The sequence below is a fragment of the Scyliorhinus canicula genome, chromosome 7, assembly GCF_902713615.1.
Source record: "Scyliorhinus canicula chromosome 7, sScyCan1.1, whole genome shotgun sequence".
NCBI lineage: Eukaryota > Metazoa > Chordata > Chondrichthyes > Carcharhiniformes > Scyliorhinidae > Scyliorhinus > Scyliorhinus canicula.
Genome location: NC_052152.1, coordinates 46,667,585 through 46,688,707, shown reverse-complemented (window position 1 = coordinate 46,688,707; position 21,123 = coordinate 46,667,585). Strand labels below are relative to the sequence as shown.

The following is a 21,123-nucleotide window of genomic DNA, read 5'->3' as shown; positions in this document are numbered from 1 at the left end:
GCACACAAGCCCAGCCTACCGAAAAGGCCAGGCACACAAGCCCAGCCTACCGGAAAAGGCCATTCCAACTTGGAGCATGGTGGGGAAGAGAGAGAAGAACGTTCCACCCCACCCAAGAGGGGGCACAATTCAGTCCAGAACAGGTCCGGCACATTATAAACCAAACCAAATACAGAGCAAACAGGCAAGAACACAACAAAGTCACCAGCCGCACACCAAGCACAAAAATCAAAGCAAAAAACATAGGAACAACACCACCAGTCGCCAAGGCAGTGCACTCCCCCCGCAGACCTAGGGCGGTGGAAACACGTGTACGGGAAAGTATGTGCATGTACATCAATCCATGCATATCGGTGAGAGCATGCATGAAGAGTATATCATAGAATTATAGAATTTACAGTGCAGAAGGAGGCCATTCGGCCCATCGAGTCTGCACTGGTCCTTGGAAAGAGCACCCTACCTAAGCCCACACCTCCGCCCTACCGAAGCTCACAGGAACACAGGGGAATTCAGAAATGACCCACAAGTCCAGAACAGAATATAGTCAATGCATAAACCAGACCTTTAAAAACATCCACAAACTGCTCAAGCAAGTCCTCCTACATCCTCAGCCCAGCAGTAGGCCTACCAAAATCCCCCCCTCGCCGCACTCCAGGTAAAAAAGACCGAAAGGCAACTACCTCTTTCTTCCTTTCCTTCATCCAAAAAGCAGCAAGTAAGTCCAAGGGGATGATGCAGCAGGCAAGCACAAAAGACAACTACAAACAAACTTTCAGCGACAGCCTCTCGTCATTTGCAACTAAGCAGCAGCAAACACAGCTTGCAGCTGGAAAGTGCTCTCACAACTAACAAGGCTAATTCCATATTAACAATAGCCTTCAGCTGTGCAGCTAGAGGCTGCTCACAGTCAAAGGGAGTTAAAGTGACCTTGATCTTCAACATATAACCAAGAACAGGGCTCTGTTCTGTAAGTGTTTGGTAGAACAGACAGGCAGCAGCTGTAATTGCCCATATTATGGGTATACCCAATATTGGAGATGACTTATAAGCACAAGCACTATGCCCCTCACCCCCAGCCCATGACCGCCGACCTATGGTGCCAGCCTTCCCAAGGAGCTCTTCCCCCCGAGCATTGGGCAGCAGCTCCAGTGTCCCTGGGCTGCATGCCAAGGAATGGAAATGTCTACTCACCTCCTCGGCTCCCCTCAGCAAGCATTGCGTCAGCTTCCCGATTTAAAAAAGGAGTGCTAAATCGCGCCCACCATATTACTCTCTGGGGAGCCGGTTAATTCACAGAAGACCATTAGATTGGACTTGCATCTCGCTAATGAGATGGAGATTGGTCTTAAAGGACAGCACGGTAGCACAAGTGGATAGCACTGTGGCTTCACAGTGCCAGGGTCCTCAGTTCGATTCCCCGCTGGGTCACTGACTGTGCGGAGTCTGCACGTTCTCCCCGTGTCCATGTGGGTTTCCTCCAGGTGCTCCGGTTTCCTCCCACAGTCCAAAAACGTGCAGGTTAGGTGGATTGGCCATGATAAATTGCCCTCAGAGACGAAAAAGGTTAGGAGGGGTTATTGCGACGCGGAGATAGGGTGGAGGTGAGGACTAAAATGGGTCGGTGCAGACTCGATGGGCCAAACGGCCTCCTTCTGCACTGTATGTTCTATGTTCTTAATTGGTGTCTCGCCACTTTTGGGCTGGATCGGAAACCCACCACCGGGAGTGGGCCAGTTAAATTGCGAACCGATTCACATCGGGCGCGGATCCCAATTTTGGCTTCTCCCGCTACTTAACTGGCATGCCTAGATCTGTGCCGGGTGCAATGTGGCTGTTAAATCGCAACCTATATCTATGACTTGAGCTTTGGTTTTGTCATCAGCGTTTCTTTGCCAAAAATTGTGTTTTGTCATGCAAAAGTGCAAAGGGCAAGCACAGGAAGATGAAATAAACAATACTGTGCTGAGATGATTAAACATCAGAGGATGAATTTTCAGGTTCCACTGATTGCAGGAATGGAGCCGGAAAATATGAAGCTAATCTGCATGGCCGCTTTCTGACATAAGCCATTTTGGCCATAACGGATTTGAAATCCGCGATGGGCTCATTAAGAACCCTGTTAGAAATAGATAATGGAGACCAACTGACGGGATGACCGGGGGGGGGGGGGGGCAGGCACCCTGGCAGGCTGAGATGCTAGTATCCTTGGAAGGCCTACTCGTCTCCCATATTTATCTGATGATATGAGTGCTTTTTATATTGTTTTATTAAGGGTTTCACAAAGGGCCTGATAAGGCACCCTCTTGTTGAACCGCCCTCGCGTTTATTCAGCTTGTACTGTAGCTGATTGCTTCTCTAATCCTGGGATTTGTCTTCCAGCTTCAAGATCCTACCATTGTCCCTGATTGAACAAGGAACTATGCCATTGGAGGGCTTAACCATGTAAAAAATCTTGACTTTAATGAGTTTCCTGCTAACAGCGGGTTTCTGACAGAAATTCCTCTTATTCCTCTTTCATCTTGATGAGCATAATTCAAACCTGACGAGAAAATTTTTAAAGTTTTCTTTCAAAATCGTGTTGAATTCAGGTTCTGTTATTGGTTTACCAACTGTTTCTTTAATCACCACTGCTGCTTTTTAACTGATCTAATTATTTTTGTCTGTCCATTGTTAGTAACTCTTCAAGTATTATACAAGCTGAAAACCTGCAAAGTGTTTGAGAAGCAGAAAGTGAAAGATGCAAAGCAGATTGCAGAGATTGTAGAAGAGGATCCCTATGCTATACAGATGATCAGTTGGTGTCCAGAGAGCAGAATTTTCTGTGTCGCAGGCATTTCAGCACATATGATTGTTTACAGATTCAGCAAGCATGAAGTTACTGCTGAGTTAGTGGTGAGTCTATAAATTACAGGCTTTTTATTCTTCCCCCTTCTGTAGCCACAAGCAGCAAAGTTATTTCCATTATAAGATAACATTTTAATGGTACTGTTTGTTTTATCTATTTGCATTTTTATGTTAGACAAGAATGTTAATTAGTGGACTTATAATTACCAAATAAGGACGTCTGATGGTGACATGTTGGGCGGCCCCTGCTAGGGTCTTTAATTTTCGGATCTTTATGCCCGATCTCAGGGGTACTTTATGGATAAACTTGTGTGGAAAGTTCTAAGGAACCGCTGGAATGTGAAAGTTCCAGAAGAAAGGTCAGGGAAGGAAGGTGGCGAGCAAAAGTCCGCCAGTGAATTCTGTTGTGAGTCCAGCAGGAGAAAAGATGGCGGGTATTGGTTCGTTGGGTGGGGCACTCTCATTACGGTTGAAACTCTGACCAAGGTGATATTGGGGGAGTTTGAAAGACTGTTCACCAAGCATTTGGAGGTGCATCAGAGAGAGAGATGACCTCCCTCAAAGAGTAGGTGGAGAAGACACTTGCCCCGATAAAGGCTGCGGTGACAAAGACATTGATGGATCTCACAAGAGCATGGTGAGAAGATGAAGGAGGCATTGTCATAGCATTGTGACCAGTTCACCTTGACGGGTGAGGAGCTGCAGAAGGTGGTGGAAGTCAATAAAGGGCTAAGAGCCAAAGCGGAATACCCGGAGACCAAACCGAGGAGACAAAATTGAGGATCGTGGACTTGCCTGAGGAGGTGGAGGGCCGGAGGCCAACCTAGTACTTTGCGGACATGTTCACCATGTTGATGGGGGAGGGGGAAGAGCTCTCTATCTATACGTTGAACAGGGCCTATCGGTCTCTCCGGCCGAAGCCTAAAACGAATGAACCACCAAGGGCGGTCATAGTCTGCTTCCACAGTTACCAGGTGAAGGAGGAGGTTTTGAGTTGGGCGAAGTAGAAGCGAGAAGTGAATTGAGTAAGCGTTGGAATACGTACATACCAAGATCTTAACAGCGGACTAAGCAAGAAGGCCGGCAGCCTTTGGGCGGGTGAAGGCGTGCCTCTACAGCAGTGGGGTGAGGCTAGTGGTGACTAAGAATTTGAAGAACTTCTATTTTGAAATGGCGGAGGAAACAAAGGCATTCATGAAGGCTGAAGGACTGGAACTGGGATGAGTTGGGGCTTTGGACTTGGACGGTATGGACTAGGATCTTTTTTCTCTGTTTTCTGTCCACTGGGTTATTTATGTGTTTTCTCTTTTTTGGTGTGTTTCTCTTTGTTCTCTGACTGTATGGCTGGGACTTTGAAGTTTGTTTTTGGTGGGAATGAGGTGGGTGGATCGGAGGACTTAGGCATGGGGGGCCGGGTTGCTGAGGGTGTGTTTGGGAGGAGGAGGAGTTCTAGCAGGGGTCACCGTACTAGTTAACGAAGGTTGGCTAGTGAATGGGAGTGTGGTGGGGGTAGGGGACACAGTCATTGGAGCTGGTCGGGCAGGTTTTGATGGACCGCTTGAAGCGTCCGAAAGCTAATGTGGTGATGCTACAAGAGACCCATCTGAGGACAAAGGAACGAAGGAGGCTTAGGAAGGACTGGGTGAGCCTGGCTTTTCATTTGGGGTTTGATAATGGGGTCTGGGGGTGGTGATTTTGGTGATCAAGGGAGTGAGGTTTCAGATTGGTACGGTGGTGGCGGATCACGGGGGTAGGTACATGATTATAACAGGTACGCTAGAGGGGAGGTTGGTGGCATTATTGAGCGTATATGTGGCATTATTTAGCGTATATGCCCCTGATTGGGGATGATGCAGGGTTCGTGAGGACAACGCTGCCATTCCGAATCTCAATACTGGTATTCTCAAGATTGATTTTTTTGTGGTGGGAAAGGCACTGTTAGCTGGAGTTAAGAGAACAGGGTATTCGGCAATTGTGATTTCGGATCATGCTCCACATTGATTGCACATGGTCCTGGAGAAGGGGTTGGCTCAGAAGTCAGGGTAAAGGTTGGTTTGGGTTTATTGGCCGACCAGAATTACTGTGATACGATGGGGAAGGCGATTGAGGAGATAGAGAAATACAGCACAGAACAGGCCCTTCGGCCACGATGTTGCGCCGAACTTTTGTCCTAGGTTAATCATAGAATTTTGGACAATTTTTCATGGCCAATCCACCCAACCTGCACATCTTTGGACTGTGGGAGGAAACCGGAGTACCCGGAGGAAACCCAAGCAGTCACGGGGAGGATGTGCAGACTCCACACAGACAGCGACCCAAGTCGAAATCGAACTTGGGACCCTGGAGCTGTGAAGCAATTGTGCTATCCACAATGCTACCGTGCTGCCCTTAAGAAGTTAACCTACAATCCATTATTCTACCCTAATCCATGTACCTATCCAATAGCCGCTTGAAGGTCCCTAACTTTTCCGACTCAACTACTTCCACAGGCAGTGCATTCCATGCCCCCACTACTCTCTGGGTAAAGAACCTACCTTTGACATCCCTTCTATATCTTCCAACATTTATCTTAAATTTATGTCCCCTTGTAATGGTGTGTTCCACCCGGGGAAAAAGTCTCTGACTGTCTACTCTATCTATTCCCCTAATCATCTTATAAACCTCTATCAAGTCGCCCCTCATCCTTCTCCGTTCTAATGAGAAAAGGCCTAGCACCCTCAACCTTTCCTCGTATGACCTACTCTCCATTCCAGGCAACATCCTGGTAAATCTCCTTTGCACCTTTTCCAAAGCTTCCATATCCTTCCTAAAATGAGGTGACCAGAACTAGAGGGGAGGTTGGAGTATGTGGAATTCCACTGTACTGGGGAGATCTTGCCATCTGTGGTTTGGGAGGCTCTGATGGCAGTGGTGAGGGGGGAGTTGGGTGATTTTGTTTCAGGCTAAGGTGGATAAGGAGGAGAGGGAGGAACGGCAATGATTGATGGATTCTGGAAGTGGACGGGAGGTACGCGGGGGACCCGGGACTTCTGGTGCAGAGGAAGGAGTTGCAGGCGAGGTTTGATCTGCTGTCCACAGGGAAAGCGGTGCATGAGCTAAGAAGGGCAAAGGGGACTCTATATGAGTATGGGGAGAAGGCGGGTCGTATGTTGACTCCTTACAAAGGTGGGGAGAGGGAGATAGTTCGGGTTTGGGATAGGGTGGGCGAGCGGTGATGGCCCCACAGCGGATTATTAAGTTGTTTGAGGACTTCTATAGGGACTTGTATAAGTCGGAACCACCAGAGCGGGCGATGAAGGGGTTTTTGGGGAGGTTAGTGTCCAAAGATGGGTGAAATTGAGAGGGCGGGACTGGAGGAGTTGGTGGGGGTAGAGGAGATGAATGTTGCAATTAGGAAAATGCAGCGGGAAGGAGGCGGAGCTGGATGGGTTTCCGGTGGAATTTTACAAGAAATTTAAGAATAAGTTGGCGCTGTTGTTGGTGGAAATGTTCGAGGACGCGATGGTCAGGGGGGTTTCATCGAAAACAATGGGGCAGGCCTCCATTGCCTTGCTGCCAAAGAAGGATAAGGACCCGTGGAGTGCGGATTGTACAGGTCCAAATCTCTACTGAATGTAGACACCAAGATATTGGGAAAGGAGCTGCCGCTCAGGTTGGAGATGCGCCTTCCAAAGATGATGGGGAAGATTCAATGGGGTTCGTTAAGGGCAGACAGCTGTCATCGAATGTGAAGCGGCTGCTGAATGTGACGCTTTCTTCGGCAGAGGGAAGGGAGTTGGAGGTGGTGATGGCAGCATTGAATGCGGAGAAGGAGTTTGATCGGGTGGAGTGGAGTTATCTGATTGCAGCGTTGGGTAAGTTTGGGATTGGACCTAAGTTTGTGGCATGGGCGCAGTTGTTGTATAAGGAGCCGATGGTGATGGTGTGCACGAACGATATGAATTCAGAGTATTTTTCGTTGCACCGGGGAATCAGGCAGGGCCCCATGTCCCCCCCTTCTGTTTGTATTAGCGATAGAGCCCTTGGCCATTGCGCTGAGGAGGTCAGAATTGTGGAAGGGGATAGTTGGCGGGGGTGGGGGGATGCGGTTGGCGGCGGAGCGTACGGTGTTTTTATATGCAGATGATTAGTTGCTGTACATTTTGGAGCCAAGCTCCTCAGTGGCGGCTAAATGGTTTTGCTTCTACGATTTGGGACGTTTTCGGGGTATAACCGGAACTTGGGTGCCCCACCCTCATCCCCAAGCCATCCGCCACTTCTCGGGTTCGATGGGATTGTGAGATGGAATCGGCAGCTCGCGTGCAGGGATAACCTAGGTGGAGGTTGAAAGTGCTAGCTGGACAGGAATCAGACATTGTCAAGCGATGTGGGGCACCTGAGCTCATCACAGAGCAGTTTGTCATCATTCTCCATCCCCATGGGCCAGACCCGCTGTTACTGCCAACCCAGGACCTAAACCCTGCAGTGAGGCAGGTATGAATCACGGAAGGCGCTCTTGGGGGTGGCGCAGGGAGGGTGTTCATCGGAGGGGGTGGTCAACCAGCGGGGCTGTGCCCATGCCGCTGGCCAGCCCCCCAGTCGGTGAACCTGGAGGCGATTAGAGCGTCCCTTGCGCGCCGGCCCTGCCGCACACGTTGTGCAACCTTCTGTGCCTGCCCGAACCCCATGTCCTGCTATCCTCATCCTCTCCCGCATCCTCCTCGTCGGACAAGGCCTGCCGTTCATTCTCCTTCAGCACGTCGCCCCTCTGCTGCGTGATGTTGTGAAGGATGCAGTAGGCCACCACAATATGGGAGACTCTCTTGGCACGGTACAGGAGGGCCCCTCCAGAGCTGACCAGGCACCTAAACCGCATCTTCTGGATTCTGAAGCATTGCTCGATCACGTCCCTGCTCGTGGCATGGACTTCGTTGTAGCAGGACGCCACGTCGGTCTGTGGCCTCCGGATAGGCCTCATTAACCATGACCGCATTGGATAACCCCTGACGCCTAGAAGCTAATCCCTCTGCTGGGCGTGCACCTCGAAGATGCCAGGAACCGGCGAGTGTGCCAGGATGAAAGCATCGTGCATCCAGCCCGGGTATTGGACATAGACGTGCATGATTGTGCATGTCATGGTCACACACTAGCTGCATATTCAATGAGTGGAACACCTTTCAGTTTGTGAAGACCGGCCTGTCATGGGACAGTGCTCATGGGGTGACATGCATCCCGTCAAACACCCCCTGGAATTGGGGTATCTTGGCGATGACGGTGAATCCCACTGCCCGGGCATCCTGGTGGGCATGGTCCACATTGAAGCGATATGTTGTGTTAAGTGGGCAAATAGGGCCATCGTGACAGCGGGGTTGTACCTGTGCACCGAGGTTTGCGAGATCCCAGACAGGTCCCCACTATATGCCTGGTGAACCCCGTGCCGTAAAAGTTCAGGGCAACTGTCACCTTCATGGTGACCGGGAGACTGAGGCCTTCCCCCATACCCCTGGGGTACTAAGTGCACCATGATGGGGCAGATATGTCGCACTGTCCCCCTACTCAGCCAAAATCTTTGATGGCATGTCCAGTCCTAAAGGTCCTCAAATGACAGGCGATGCCTGGATGTGGTGCCTCCTTCCCACCTCCTCCTTGTCCTGTTGGGCAGCTCGCTGTCATCCTCACCGGCCGCCTCCTGTTCCTATGGGACAGCCTTTTGTGGTGAATGTATAATATAAATTCACACTGTGTATCACTGTGTCCCTGTGGGCTCCATCTGTGAGCCGTTGCGCGGCTCTGCCCACAGGGGGAGATGAGGAACATGTACAGGGCTCCACCCTTGACTCCGCCCATGGCTCCTCCCACAACCGGAAGTATAAAGTGGTGCGATCTTGCGAGCCTGCCTTCAGTTCAGTTAGTCGCAGGCACACTCAGTTGTAAGTCGATTAAAGTCACAGTTTATTTCTACTCGTGTCCTTGAGTGAATTGATGGTCGCATCAATTTAATCGAAAAAACTACCATGGAATCAGCCCTCAAACCTGATCGACTGGAACTCGATCCACAGGCCACAGAAGCGAAGGAAATATTTCTGCATTGGCTTCGGTGTTTCAAGGCCTACCCGGCTGCGTCGACTACCTCCGCTGTTACTGAAGAACAGAAACTCAGTCTTCTACACGCACGGGTGAGCCATCACATTTCAACTCAATTTGATAGTACCAACTCGTACACCGAGGCCCTCGCGATACCTGACCGCCTGTACGTGCGGCCTATAAATGAAGTTTACATGCAGCATATGTTTACTACCCGCCGCCAGCGCCTTGCAGAGTCGCTAGAAGACTACCTGCACAACCTAAAAGCTCTAGCACGGGAATGTAACTTCCAGGCTGTGACCGCCTTTCAGCACATGGAATTCGCCGTCCGAGATGTGTATGTTGCAGGGGTCCGGTCCAATTATGTGCGCTGGCGTCTCCTCAAAAAAGGGGCCCAGAACCTGGAGGACACAGTAACACTAGCGACTTCGTTAGAGGTCAGTTTTCAAAGTCTAAACTCGTTCCCAGCCGACCACGCGACCCCATCATGGACCCCCGACCAGAGACTACCCCAGGCCTGCGCCGCGCGGCCACCCGCCCACCAGAGAGGGTTATCGTGCCACTTTTGTGGCCAGCCCCAACATCCACGACAGCAGTGCCCGGCCCGTAAGGCGACCTGCAGCAGCTGCGGGCGGAAAGGACACTTTGCGAAGGTATGCCTGGCTAAAACCTAAACCTCAAACTCGAACGCGATCCAGAACAATCGCTCCTCCAACTCACAGGCCTGCAGACCCCGCAATGTGGCAGCGTGTCTGCCAACTCCGCCTCTGCACGACATGTGCGATTCATGGGGGCCGCCATCTTGGGCGCCATCTTCCTCGCCGCCCGCCACGTGCGATCAACGGGGGCGGCCATCTTGGACGCCATCTTCCTCGCCGCCCGCCACGTGCAATCAATGGGGGCCGCCATCTTGGCCATCACTCGCTATGCAAACCGACGACTACGACCTCCGCGGACAGTCATCACGGGGCCGCTCCAGCACCGCTGACCAAGCCACCGACTACCCGCAGCTCAACGCAGTCACTTTGGACCAGTCGCGCCCAAAGCACCTCAGAAGCTCCATGATGTCCGTTCAAGGCAACGGATACAAGACACCATGCCTCTTCGACTCTGGGAGCACCGAGAGCTTCGTTCACCCAGACCTGGTAAGACGCTGCTCACTCCCGATATTTTCAGCACGGCAAACTATCTCCATCGCCTCGGTGTCGCACTCTGTCCAGATACAAGGGCGCACGATTGCGACACTAACGATACAGGGCGCCAACTACTCCAACTTCCAATTGCATGTACTCCCAGACCTCTGCGCCCCTCTCTACTCGGGCTCGATTTCCAGTGTAACCTCAGGAGCCTAACACTCAGCTTCGGCGGACCCCTTCCCCCTCTCACTATATGCAGTTTAGCAACTCTAAAAATCAACCCCCCTCCACTCTTCGCTAACCTCACCGCTAATTGCAAACCTGTGGCCACTCGCAGCAGGAGGTATAGCCTGCAGGACAGGGTATTTATTAGAGCCGAAGTCCAGCGGCTCTTACGTGAGGGAGTCATAGAGGCCAGTAATAGCCCCTGGAGAGCTCAGGTGGTGGTCATCAAGACCGGGGAAAAGTTCCGGATGGTGGTTGATTGCAGCCAGACCATTAACCGGTTCATTAACCTCGATGCGTACCCCCTCCCCCGGATTGCAGACATAGAACATAGAACATAGAACAGTACAGCACAGAACAGGCCCTTCGACCCTCAATGTTGTGCCGAGCCATGATCACCCTACTCAAACCCACATATCCACCCTATACCCATAACCCAACAAGCCCCCCCTTAACCTTACTTTTATTAGGACACTACGGGCAATTTAGCATGGCCAATCCACCTAACCCGCACATCTTGAATGAATGAAAATCACTTATTGTCACGAGTAGGCTTCAAATGAAGTTACTGTGAAAAGCCCCTAGTCGCCACATTCCGGCGCCTGTTCGGGAAGGCTGTTACGGGAATCGAACCGTGCTGCTGGCCTGCTTGGTCTGCTTTCAAAGCCAGCAATTTAGCGTTGTGCTAAACAGCCCCTGGACTGTGGGAGGAAACCGGAGCACCCGGAGGAAACCCACGCACACAGGGGGAGGACGTGCAGACTCCACACAGACAGTGACCCAGCCGGGAATCGAATTTGGGACCCTGGAGCTGTGAAGCATTTATGCTAACCACCATGCTACCCTGCTGCCCCAAAACATGGTCAACCAGAGTACCACATCTTCTCCACAGTGGATCTGAAGTCTGCATACCACTAGCTCCCAATCCGCCCGGAGGACCGCCACTACACGGCGTTCGAGGCAGATGGCCGCCTCTTCCATTTCCTCTGGGTACCCTTTGGCGTCACTAATGGGGTCTCGGTGTTCCAATGAGCAATGGACCGAATGGTGGACCAGTACGGGCTGCGGGCCACGTTTCCGTACTTGGATAACGTCACCATCTGCGGCCATGACCAGAAGGACCACGATGCCAACCTCCACCGATTTCTCCAAACCGCCCAGAAACTCAACCTCACATGCAACAAGGAGAAATGCGTTTTCCGCACAACCAGGCTAGCCATCCTCGGCTACATCGTGGAAAACGGAGTTCTGGGGCCTGACCCGGACCGTATGCTCCCCCTCTTACAACTCCCTCTCCCTCAATGTTCCAGGGTCCTCAAGAGATGCCTTGGATTCTTCTCCTATTATGCCCAGTGGGTCCCCCAGTATGCGGACAAAGCCCGCCCACTATTTAAGACCACACTCTTCCCACTATCAGCCGAGGCCCACCAGGCCTTCAACTGCATTATGGAGGACATCGCCAAAGCTGCCATGTGGGCGGTGGATGAATCCGTCCCCTTTCAGGTGGAGAGTGACGCCTCAGAGGTCGCTCTCGCCGCCACTCTGAACTAGGCAGGGAGACCAGTAGCTTTCTTCTCCCAAACCCTCTCCGCTTCAGAATTTCAACACTCCTCAGTCGAAAAAGAAGCTCAAGCCATTGTGGAAGCCGTACGGCACTGGAGGCACTACCTCGCAGGTAGGAGGTTTACCCTCATCACCGACCAGAGATCGGTTCCCTTCATGTTCGACAACTCGCAACGGGGCAAAATAAAAAACGATAAAATCTTGAGGTGGAGGATCGAACTCTCCACCTATAATTTATGATATCATATATCGGCCGGGGAAAGTTCAATGAGCCCCAGATGCCCTGTCCCGCGGCACATGCGCCAGCGTGCAAGACGAGCGATTATAGGCTATCCACAATTATCTCTGTCACCCGGTGGTCACCCGGCTCGCCCACTACATCAAAGTCCGCAATCTGCCTTTCTCCACCGAGGAGGCAAAAGCCATCACCAGGGATTGCCCGATCTGCGCGGAGTGCAAACCGCTCTTCTATAGACCAGACAAGGCCCACCTGGTAAAGGCTTCCCGGCCCTTTGAACGACTGAGAATCGATTTCAAAGGGCCCCTCCCCTCGACCAACCGTAATGTGTACTTCCTCAACATCATATACAAATTCTCCCGTTTTCCGTTTGCTATCCCGTGCCCCGATATGACCTCCCATACAGTCATCAGAGCCCTGCACAGTATCTTCACCCTGTTCGGTTTCCTCAGCTACATCCACAGCGACAGGGGTTCATCCTTCATGAGCGACGAGCTGCGTCAGTACCTGCTCGACAAGGGCATCGCCTCGAGCAGGATTACCTGCTAGAACCCCAGGGGGAACGGGCAGGTGGAGAGGGAAAACGCGACGGTCTGGAAGACTGTACCTACTGACCCTACGGTCCAGGAATCTCCCAACCTCCCACTGGCAGGAGGCCCTCCCCGATGCGCTCCATGCTATTGAGGTCCCTCCTGTGTACGGCCACTAATCAGCCTCCTCACGAGCGATTATTTGTTTTCCCTAAGGGTACTACCACGGGGGCCTCGCTTCCATCTTGGTTGAGGACACCGGGCCCGGTTCTCCTCCGGAAGCACGTCCGGACACATAAAACGGACCCACTGGTAGAGAGGGTACTACTGCTACACTCAAACCCACACTACGCCTTTATAAAACGTCAGGACACCGTTTCCCTCCGGAACCTGGCACCTGCAGGATCCACCACCACCACCACCGCCGAGGTACCCCTCACACTACACCCCACCCGACCCCCCACGCCCTGCGCCACCACGCCTACAGGTTTCCTGCGCCCCCTTTCGCCCGTTGCACCGGTCAGGAACGAAGCTCTGAACGAACCACCCCCGGAGTCCACCCTCAGCTCCACACCCCCCGCCAGCACACAGCCATCCGAAGCGGCTGCAACCCCGGTGCTCCGCTGATCCCAGCGGACGACTCGGCCACCGGACCGACTCAATCTGTAGACCCGTCATCCCCGCCGGACTTGATTTTTTTACAGGGGGTGAATGTGGTGAATGTATAATGCATAATTCACACTCTGTATCACTGTATCCCTGTGGGCTTAATCTGTGAGCTGTTGCGTGGCTCTGCCCACAGGGGGAGATGAGAAGCTTGTACAGGGCTCCACACTTGGCTCCGCCCATGGCTCCACCCATGGCCCCTCCCACTACCGGAAGTATAACGTGCTGCGGTCTTGTGAGTCTGCCCTCAGTTCTTCTGGTCGCAGGCAGGCTCAGTTGTAAGTCAATTAAAGCCACAGTTTACTTCTACTCGTGTCCTTGAGTGAATTGATGGTAGCATCACCTTTGTTGCTGCAGGGTTTTACTCGAGCAGTTGCAGCTCGTACACCTCAGCCCCCAGAGCTGCAGCAGCCAGGATAAAGTTCACCATTCCTGGTTAGATTCAGATAGCCATTGTCTGCAGGGGATGAAAAGCAGACATGTTAGCATGGTATTTACCCCCATGACCAACCAGGTCCATCGGGCTCCACAGTGGCCCCGGTCTGCACTGCATATCCTGCCCCCGCATGTCTGCTCCCCCCGAGCCGTTCCCCCTGGCACTTTGCCCTCGGTACCCGGCACCAAGGGGCTTCTGGTCCCCGGCACACGTCCCTGCTGCCAGGGGAACCGTTGGCTGATGCTACCAATTTCGGACGTACGCGCTTCAGCCCCCGTCCGTCACCTCCTGGAGTGTCTACTGTGGATGTTACCCATGGGTGGGCCGCATGATACCCCCCCCCCCCCCCAGCAGTTGGTGGGATGGAGGGTAGGGGTTCGGGTGCAGGGCATGGTGGAGTGGAGACATCCATACGGCTGGTGTCACTCTGCCCAATCACGGGCCATGAAGGGTGGCCAATGGGGTGCACAACAAGATGGCTGCCTTGCAGGGCGTGGCAGTGGCAGTGCGTGCCTGGACACCTCGGCCCCAGGAGGTTACCCTGACCCTACGGCACATCCCCTTGTCACTCCCCGCTGCACGCCCACCCCCCCCCACCCCGCTCCAAAATCATGCATCATCAGCCACAGCGCATGTTTCCCTATTTTTAAAACCACAAGTGAAACTCGCCGCCGATAATACCTCCCGGCAGAGACAGTGCATCATCGCAGAGGCCCCGGGGAATACCAGGTGAGGCCTGCTAATGATATGCCAACGGCATTTACTGTACGTGCGGAGTAGAACATATTGACGCTGCTGTCGAGGCACTGGAATATGGCATTCTGTCGCGTGCCAGGCACGATTTCCGCCTCGCGCGCGATTCTCCTCCCAGTCGCTTCTCCCGATTCCAGCATTGGCGAACTGAGAATCCCGCCCCTTGTCTTTTCTTCGTCCCCTCCCCCATATTCCTGCCTCTGTTATTGCTTAAAATCTGTCACCCTGCTTACTTTCTCCAGTTCTGATGAAAGATTATTAATCAGAAACATTCCGTTTCTCCTCCTCATATGCTGCCTGACTTGAGAATATTTCCAGCATTTTTTCTTTTCATTACATTAGCTCCCTTGCTGTGACTAGTGCATTGTCTACACAGGCCGCATTTGCCATTATTGTTGATGCTACCTGGCAACAACTATGAGGATTGAACTGTCTGAGTGGGCTAAGAGATAGGTGTAGAAGTGTCATCTGCTGCTAGAACACCTATTGTTATCATGCATTTAAACATGACATACAGCAATGCATGTAACACGACTGGTATATTTTGAGTCGCAATATAAAATATATTGGCTCAGAAATTCACAAATGCCCTTTTTTGGGTTTGTGGGACACAAAGTGAATTAAAATTCGAGTTTCACCAGATAATGGTCCTCAGACCTCATTATAATGGACCCAGTGTGGCACATCTACCTCCCATCAAAGACTGGAGAAAGATCATATGCTCGGGCTGGATTCGCCGCCCTGCCACATTTCTATTTCACCCCGTCGGCGGGATGCTCCATTACGCCAGCTGGTCCATGGGGTTTCCCATTTTGAGCAACCTCCGGGCTGCCAACAAAATGGACCATCCCGCCGGCGGAGAATCCAGCCGTAGATTTTCCCAGTTCTGGCCAAGCAACTCTAGAGAAATGGCAGGTGAATCATAGAATTATAGAATTTACAGTGCAGAAGGAGGCCATTCGGCCCATCGAGTCTGCATCGGCTCCTGGAAAGAGCACCCTACCCAAGGTTAACACCTCCACCCTATCCCCATAACCCAGTAACCCCACCCAACACTAAGGGCAATTTTGGATACTAAGGCAATTTAGCATGGCCAATCCACCTAACCTGCACGTCTTTGGACTGTGGGAGGAAACCAGAGCACCCGGAGGAAACCCACGCACACACGGGAAGAACGTGCAGACTCTGCACAGACAGTTACCGAAGCCTGAAGTCGAACACTGGACCCTGAGATGTGAAGCGATTGTGCTAACCACAATTCTACCGTGCTGCCCACAGTAGCATTGTGAAGGCTGCAATCACCTTCCCAAAGTGAGGAAAAATCAGAAGGTCACTTGTTTCCGGGTCACTCATGCTGTGGGATCTAATTGAAGGCCTGAGAGCAGACTTCCGTTCTATAAAATGTATGATGGTGATAATTGCTGAGAGGAAAAACTGCAGGTTAAATATACTTGTAAAAAGTTTGTAATCCTTTAGGCAAGAAATTGTGCTCAATATTTTCTTGAAATCTTTGTGTTTCTAGACTCTGGAAATGCGATTACAATACGAAGTTGAAGATATTGTTACTCCTGAACCGGACTCTATACCACCAATCACCGATACTTCTTCACAGCTTTCCCCCTCAACGAATCCAGCATTATCTGGTAGTGCAAATGCATTAACACCAGAAGGAGGAAAGGACAACATCCCATGTCTCAAGTAAGAGTGTGACATAAATTACCACTTTGGTATGTCCCATAATATATGTTCTCTTTCAATGAAGAGAAATGGAGATACAGAATAGTTTTCCTTGTATCAATAGATATTTAATAATCACGTAGAAGGGAGGTTGAGGTGATGGGATGTTGGGGATGTAGAAAAGTTGGAGCAGGGGGTGGATGGTTGTGGATGGGGAAAAGTTGGGGGGGAGGGGAAGGTTGAGGGGTGCTTGGCTGTGTGGGGGAAGAGAGGTCGCAGGAGGGTGAGAGGATGTTGGGTGGGGGTGGTTGGAAATGAGATTGAGGGTGGGGGCAGTGTTTTTGAGGTTTAAAAGTAAATACTGTACACTTTCAAAATTCTCTTTTGAATTTAAACCAGCGCATAAATAGGCGACTAATGGTAAACTTCTCCCATTTTGAGACTTGAGTGCCGTGGTAGGTGGCTCCAGTGGACGGGATCCCGAGCCAGATTCTGCATTTGGAACCTCATTAATCATACACAGGCAAGTTCCTTTCCAACTCATCTGGCACACCGCAATTGATTCACCCATTCGCCCACCCTCAGCTGATGGGTTCAAAGATCCCGGTGCCTTATTTAAACACCAGTCCAGCACACGCATATCATTCTTTCCAGCCCACTTGTCTTCCCCAGATCATGCAAAATGTCTGGAACCCAGAGGGAAAACGCAAGCAGCCTTAAGAAGAAGTTAACACTAGCTTTCAGTGTTAGGGCTTTTGACACCCTTATTCGGGGCATGCGGACCCGCCAGCACATCCTCCATCCTAGGGACACCTCAAAGATGTACGCCAACCTCACCACCGGCGCATGCACGGTGAAGGGAGTCTCTTCCGCCTCCGCAATGGTGGAGGCCGTGGCGGCGGTGGAACAAAAAGCGTGCCCCCACGGCACTGGCCCACCCGCCGATCGGTGGGCCTCGATCGCGGGCCAGGCCACCGTGGGGGCACCCACCAGGATCCGATCGGCCTGCGCCCCCCCCCCCCCCCCCCCAGGACCCCGGGGGTCCGCTCGCGTCGCCAATTCCGCCGGCACAGAGGTGGTTTAAACCACATCGGCGGGAGAGGCCTGACAGCGGCAGGACTTCGGCCCATCGCGAGCCGGAGAATCGCCGAGGGGAACCCGCCCGCTCCCACCGATTCCCGGGTGGCGGAGAATTCCGGCCACGGCGGGGGCGGGATTTACGCAGGCCCCGGGCGATTCCCCGACCCTGCCCCACGTCACTGACATGTCCTCACAGCTGGAGGCAGGGACGCCCATGACTTCGGCACTTGGAAGGCTGCTAGAGACCTGCCATTTGTTCAATCCCAGTCAGGTGATGGGCCTATGGAAGCGACTCATTGCAAGAGACGCAAAGGGAAACAGCATAAAATCGGGCAGAGTTTCAACAGCCACTCATCAGAGTAGAATGCACAAATGGAGGAGTCCCTCAGCGTTCTGTCTGATGTCATGTCTCTGACAATCGAGCACCTTGAGGCCACAAAAGAGACCTTGATCCTGTTGGATTTACATGCACTCCATGGCCACACACTAGTTTGTCACCATCAGGATGTAGGCCACATGGAGACCAGGCACCTTGACCTCCCTCCAGGTGCACATCTCCTGAAGGAATCATGCCTGGGCCCTATGGCACCCACAGGAAGGATGGCCATCAGCCAGACACCCTGGAGGCTTCCACTCAGGACACTCCAAGGACGTTCAGCCGCTCAGAATCCTCCCTGCCTATGCCCGCACCAACTCCAGAAGCGCAAACCGCCAAGAATGCTTCTGCCCCTGAGCAGGACAACCTTATGAGACCGTGTTCCACAGAGCTTGGATCTCCAAAGGTCATTGCCAAGATCATCACAGCATCAGGATGTAACGGTCAATTGGCTGCCTGCGCCCCTGTTGTAGATGTCGGGGCTGCACCGAGGCGTAATAGTAGGTTTGGAAAGTTTAAAATGTTTTGATATCACCTCAGGATCACGGATGCTCTATCACTGTGAATAAATTGCACTTTTTGAAAAATATTCCATGGGTATGTGAACGTAATGGTTAGATGAAAACATCCTGATTTGGATCTTTGCAGCCCTCTTATTCTGAGGTTCAATCTTTCTCACACTCAAGAGTGTCCCCATTTAAGATTAACTTTCATATGATGTCAACCTCAGCACCACTTGGTACCTGACCCTTATGTGTTGTCAGGGAGATGTGTGTAATTCTTTATTTGGAGTATATGATGGGTGAGTTCTCAATGTTACAATTCCAGTTGATGTTCTAACTGGACGGAAAGATTCCAGCATGGAACCCTGCCTCAAAAAACTGTAACTTTTTTTATTGATAAGACATGGAGGAACAAAGTCACAGGACCGCTAATTAGTTTTAACAGGAAAAAAACATTTATTAAACATGGAAAGATTGGATTATAATACAATTCACATTTACTCCTCTCTTAGTTTAACCAATACACACAGATTTAAAGGTTAACATGGATTACAAAGTGCATCTTAAGATACAATAATCTCATTAACATAAAAGGTCCCTTTTAAGCACACAGAATGACTGAGGTCAAATACACGGACTCTGCTCTGAGCTCAAGTTGTGTCTGTGGATTTCTCCTCAGATCGCCCCAGATGATGATCACATGAGAGTTTCCAAACTTCACTGCCAAAAAAATGCTTTAAAATCTTCTCTCATAATTATACTTTCCTTTAGTGGTTTGCATTCTGAAATCCAGATCAGGTTTTCCAAATGACACTTTTAAACAAAGCTTCCACTTCACTTTTAACAGCAAATCCAGTCCAGTATTTTATACCATCCAATTTTAGGTTTCCTTTGTCTGAACTGTTTTTACACAAACTCCGAGATCCAGCCACCAATTTCCATAGTTATTTCAACTCCCGTTCCATAGGCTGTCGTAAAATCTCACAAACCTGAAAATCAATTCAGATATCTTTCTGACATCTCTGTCTTCCTCTCAGCTCTGCCTGTCTTTTTACTACCAGTTCTTCATTCTAGTACCTTTAACCTCAGACTTCTTTGAAACCTCTCTTCATTTCCTCAGTTTCCTCAACTAGCTGTTCTTTAGATCTCTGCCCTTGTTTTCTTAACTATTACTCCATTGTATAGCTTTTCTTCTAGCAAAACTGAGAGATATTTCCTCTCTAACCTTTTCAGCCAACTGCTTCTAGTAGAGCTGTGAGTGCTGCCTTCTCTTTCATTACCTATCTTCAACTGCAATGAAATTAGCTGAGCGAAAACTTTCTCTACCTTAGAATGCCCCAATTACTAATCAGCTGTGACTGGTTTATTCATTTTTCACACCATAGCCCTCTGTAAGTACAATAGAAACACTGTTGGAACTTAACAGACCCCCATAAATACAAACACCTTTGTCCAGCCTGAATCTAACTATGGTCCCTTTCCGGCACAGATACATTAAATAGGGTGGCACGGTAGCAAAGACGGTAGCACTGTTGCTTCACAACTCCAGGGTCCCAGGTTCGATTCCCGCTTGGGGCACTGTCTGTGCAGAGTCTGCATGTTCTCATCGTGTCTGCGGGGTTTCCTCCGGGTGCTCCGGTTTCCTCCCACAAGTCCCGAAAGATGTGCTGTTAGGTAAATTGGATATTCTGAATTCTCCCTCTGTACCGGAACAGGCGACTCAGGGCTTTTCACAGTTACTTCATTGTAGTATTAATGTAAGCCTATTTATGGCAATAAAGATTATTGTTATTATAAGTTAAACACACTTGAAACTATACCTTATTTCTAATGTCTACCAATTTAAATCTAATTCCTTTAGAATGATCTTAGTATTCCTAGCATCAATCATTATTCCTCAAGTGAGAGCGGCGGCTAATGAGGGCTCATATGGTATGTGCACCTGCGTTTCCTAACTGATAGGGTCTAAACGAAGACATACGCTTCAGGATGAACACCCTACCTACACTGGTCTGCACTTTCTTTGTGGCAGTGTTTGCATCCTTACATGGCGTGGAGAACACCCAGCCTCAGCTCACATCACTTTTTTTCCTTGCTGGACTTTTAAGATGGCAGAGTGCACACATTACCAGGACACCGCTAACTACAGTTAAGATCTGACCCTAGTCAGTTGTGAGCACTTAAGGCCCAAGTGTGAATGCAGGACCCAGCCCTTCAGCGATGGTTTGTCTATTCGCTCAGAAGTCACAAAGTGGCTTGGAGGGCTAGTGGAGATGTCTCCTGACAATAAGTTTTACTCCTCTTGGAACCTATCAGTTCTGTGGGTATCTGGGGAACACCTCCATGTCTCCCTTCCTCCAGCTTATCCTCTAGCAGGACCCCACTTGAATGAATGAAAATGAAAATTGCTTATTGTCACAAGTAGGCTTCAATGAAGTTACTGTGAAAAGCCCCTAGTCGCCACATTCCGCCACCTGTTCGGGAATCGAACCGTGCTGCTGGCCTGCCTTGGTCTGCTTTCAAAGCCAGCGATTTAGCCCTGTGCTAAAAAGCCCCTCGACAGACTTCTCTGCATAGTCAGTTTGAGAAGAGCACAGTAAACTGCAATCATGTAACAAACCCCTCCGGCAGATATCAGAGTCAATGAGAAATTAGGAACCACTGTTTCACTGGGTTTCCCTTATCCACCAGCAACCATCCCCGCAGAATTTCTGGCCCGCCAAAGTTACCAGGTACCTGGAAGTGACTGGGAATGTAGGAGTCATGGCAACTCCCAGGGAACTGGACACAAACATGCAGTATGTGCTGTTGATGATCACATATCAACTGCACATTTGTGGAATGCAGTGCCGAAGCTGTGCGCGCAGATGCCTGAGACCTCCTGCCTTGAATGAGGATTCATATAAAAGCTGCCTGGACCACTGGATCCATTCTCATTTCTGCCTCCTCTCTGAAAAGAAATATTGAAGACCAGAATTAAAGGGTGCTGATAACAAAGTGAACGACAGACCAATGGGAGAAGTTGGGCAGCTA

The 21,123-nt window shown here is 50.8% G+C and overlaps 1 protein-coding gene across 6 annotated transcripts in view; it reads left to right on the top strand.

The window, feature by feature from the left end:
• The window catches only part of stxbp5l (syntaxin binding protein 5-like), a 721,261-nt gene that overhangs the window by 455,597 nt on the left and 244,541 nt on the right, over nucleotides 1–21,123 (top strand). For all 6 annotated transcript variants that reach the window (XM_038801940.1, XM_038801939.1, XM_038801935.1 and 3 more), the window contains exons 15-16: nucleotides 2,675–2,892; nucleotides 15,977–16,152. In XM_038801940.1, coding sequence (XP_038657868.1) covers nucleotides 2,675–2,892; nucleotides 15,977–16,152 — 394 coding nt within the window. The remainder of the gene's footprint in view (nucleotides 1–2,674; nucleotides 2,893–15,976; nucleotides 16,153–21,123) is intronic.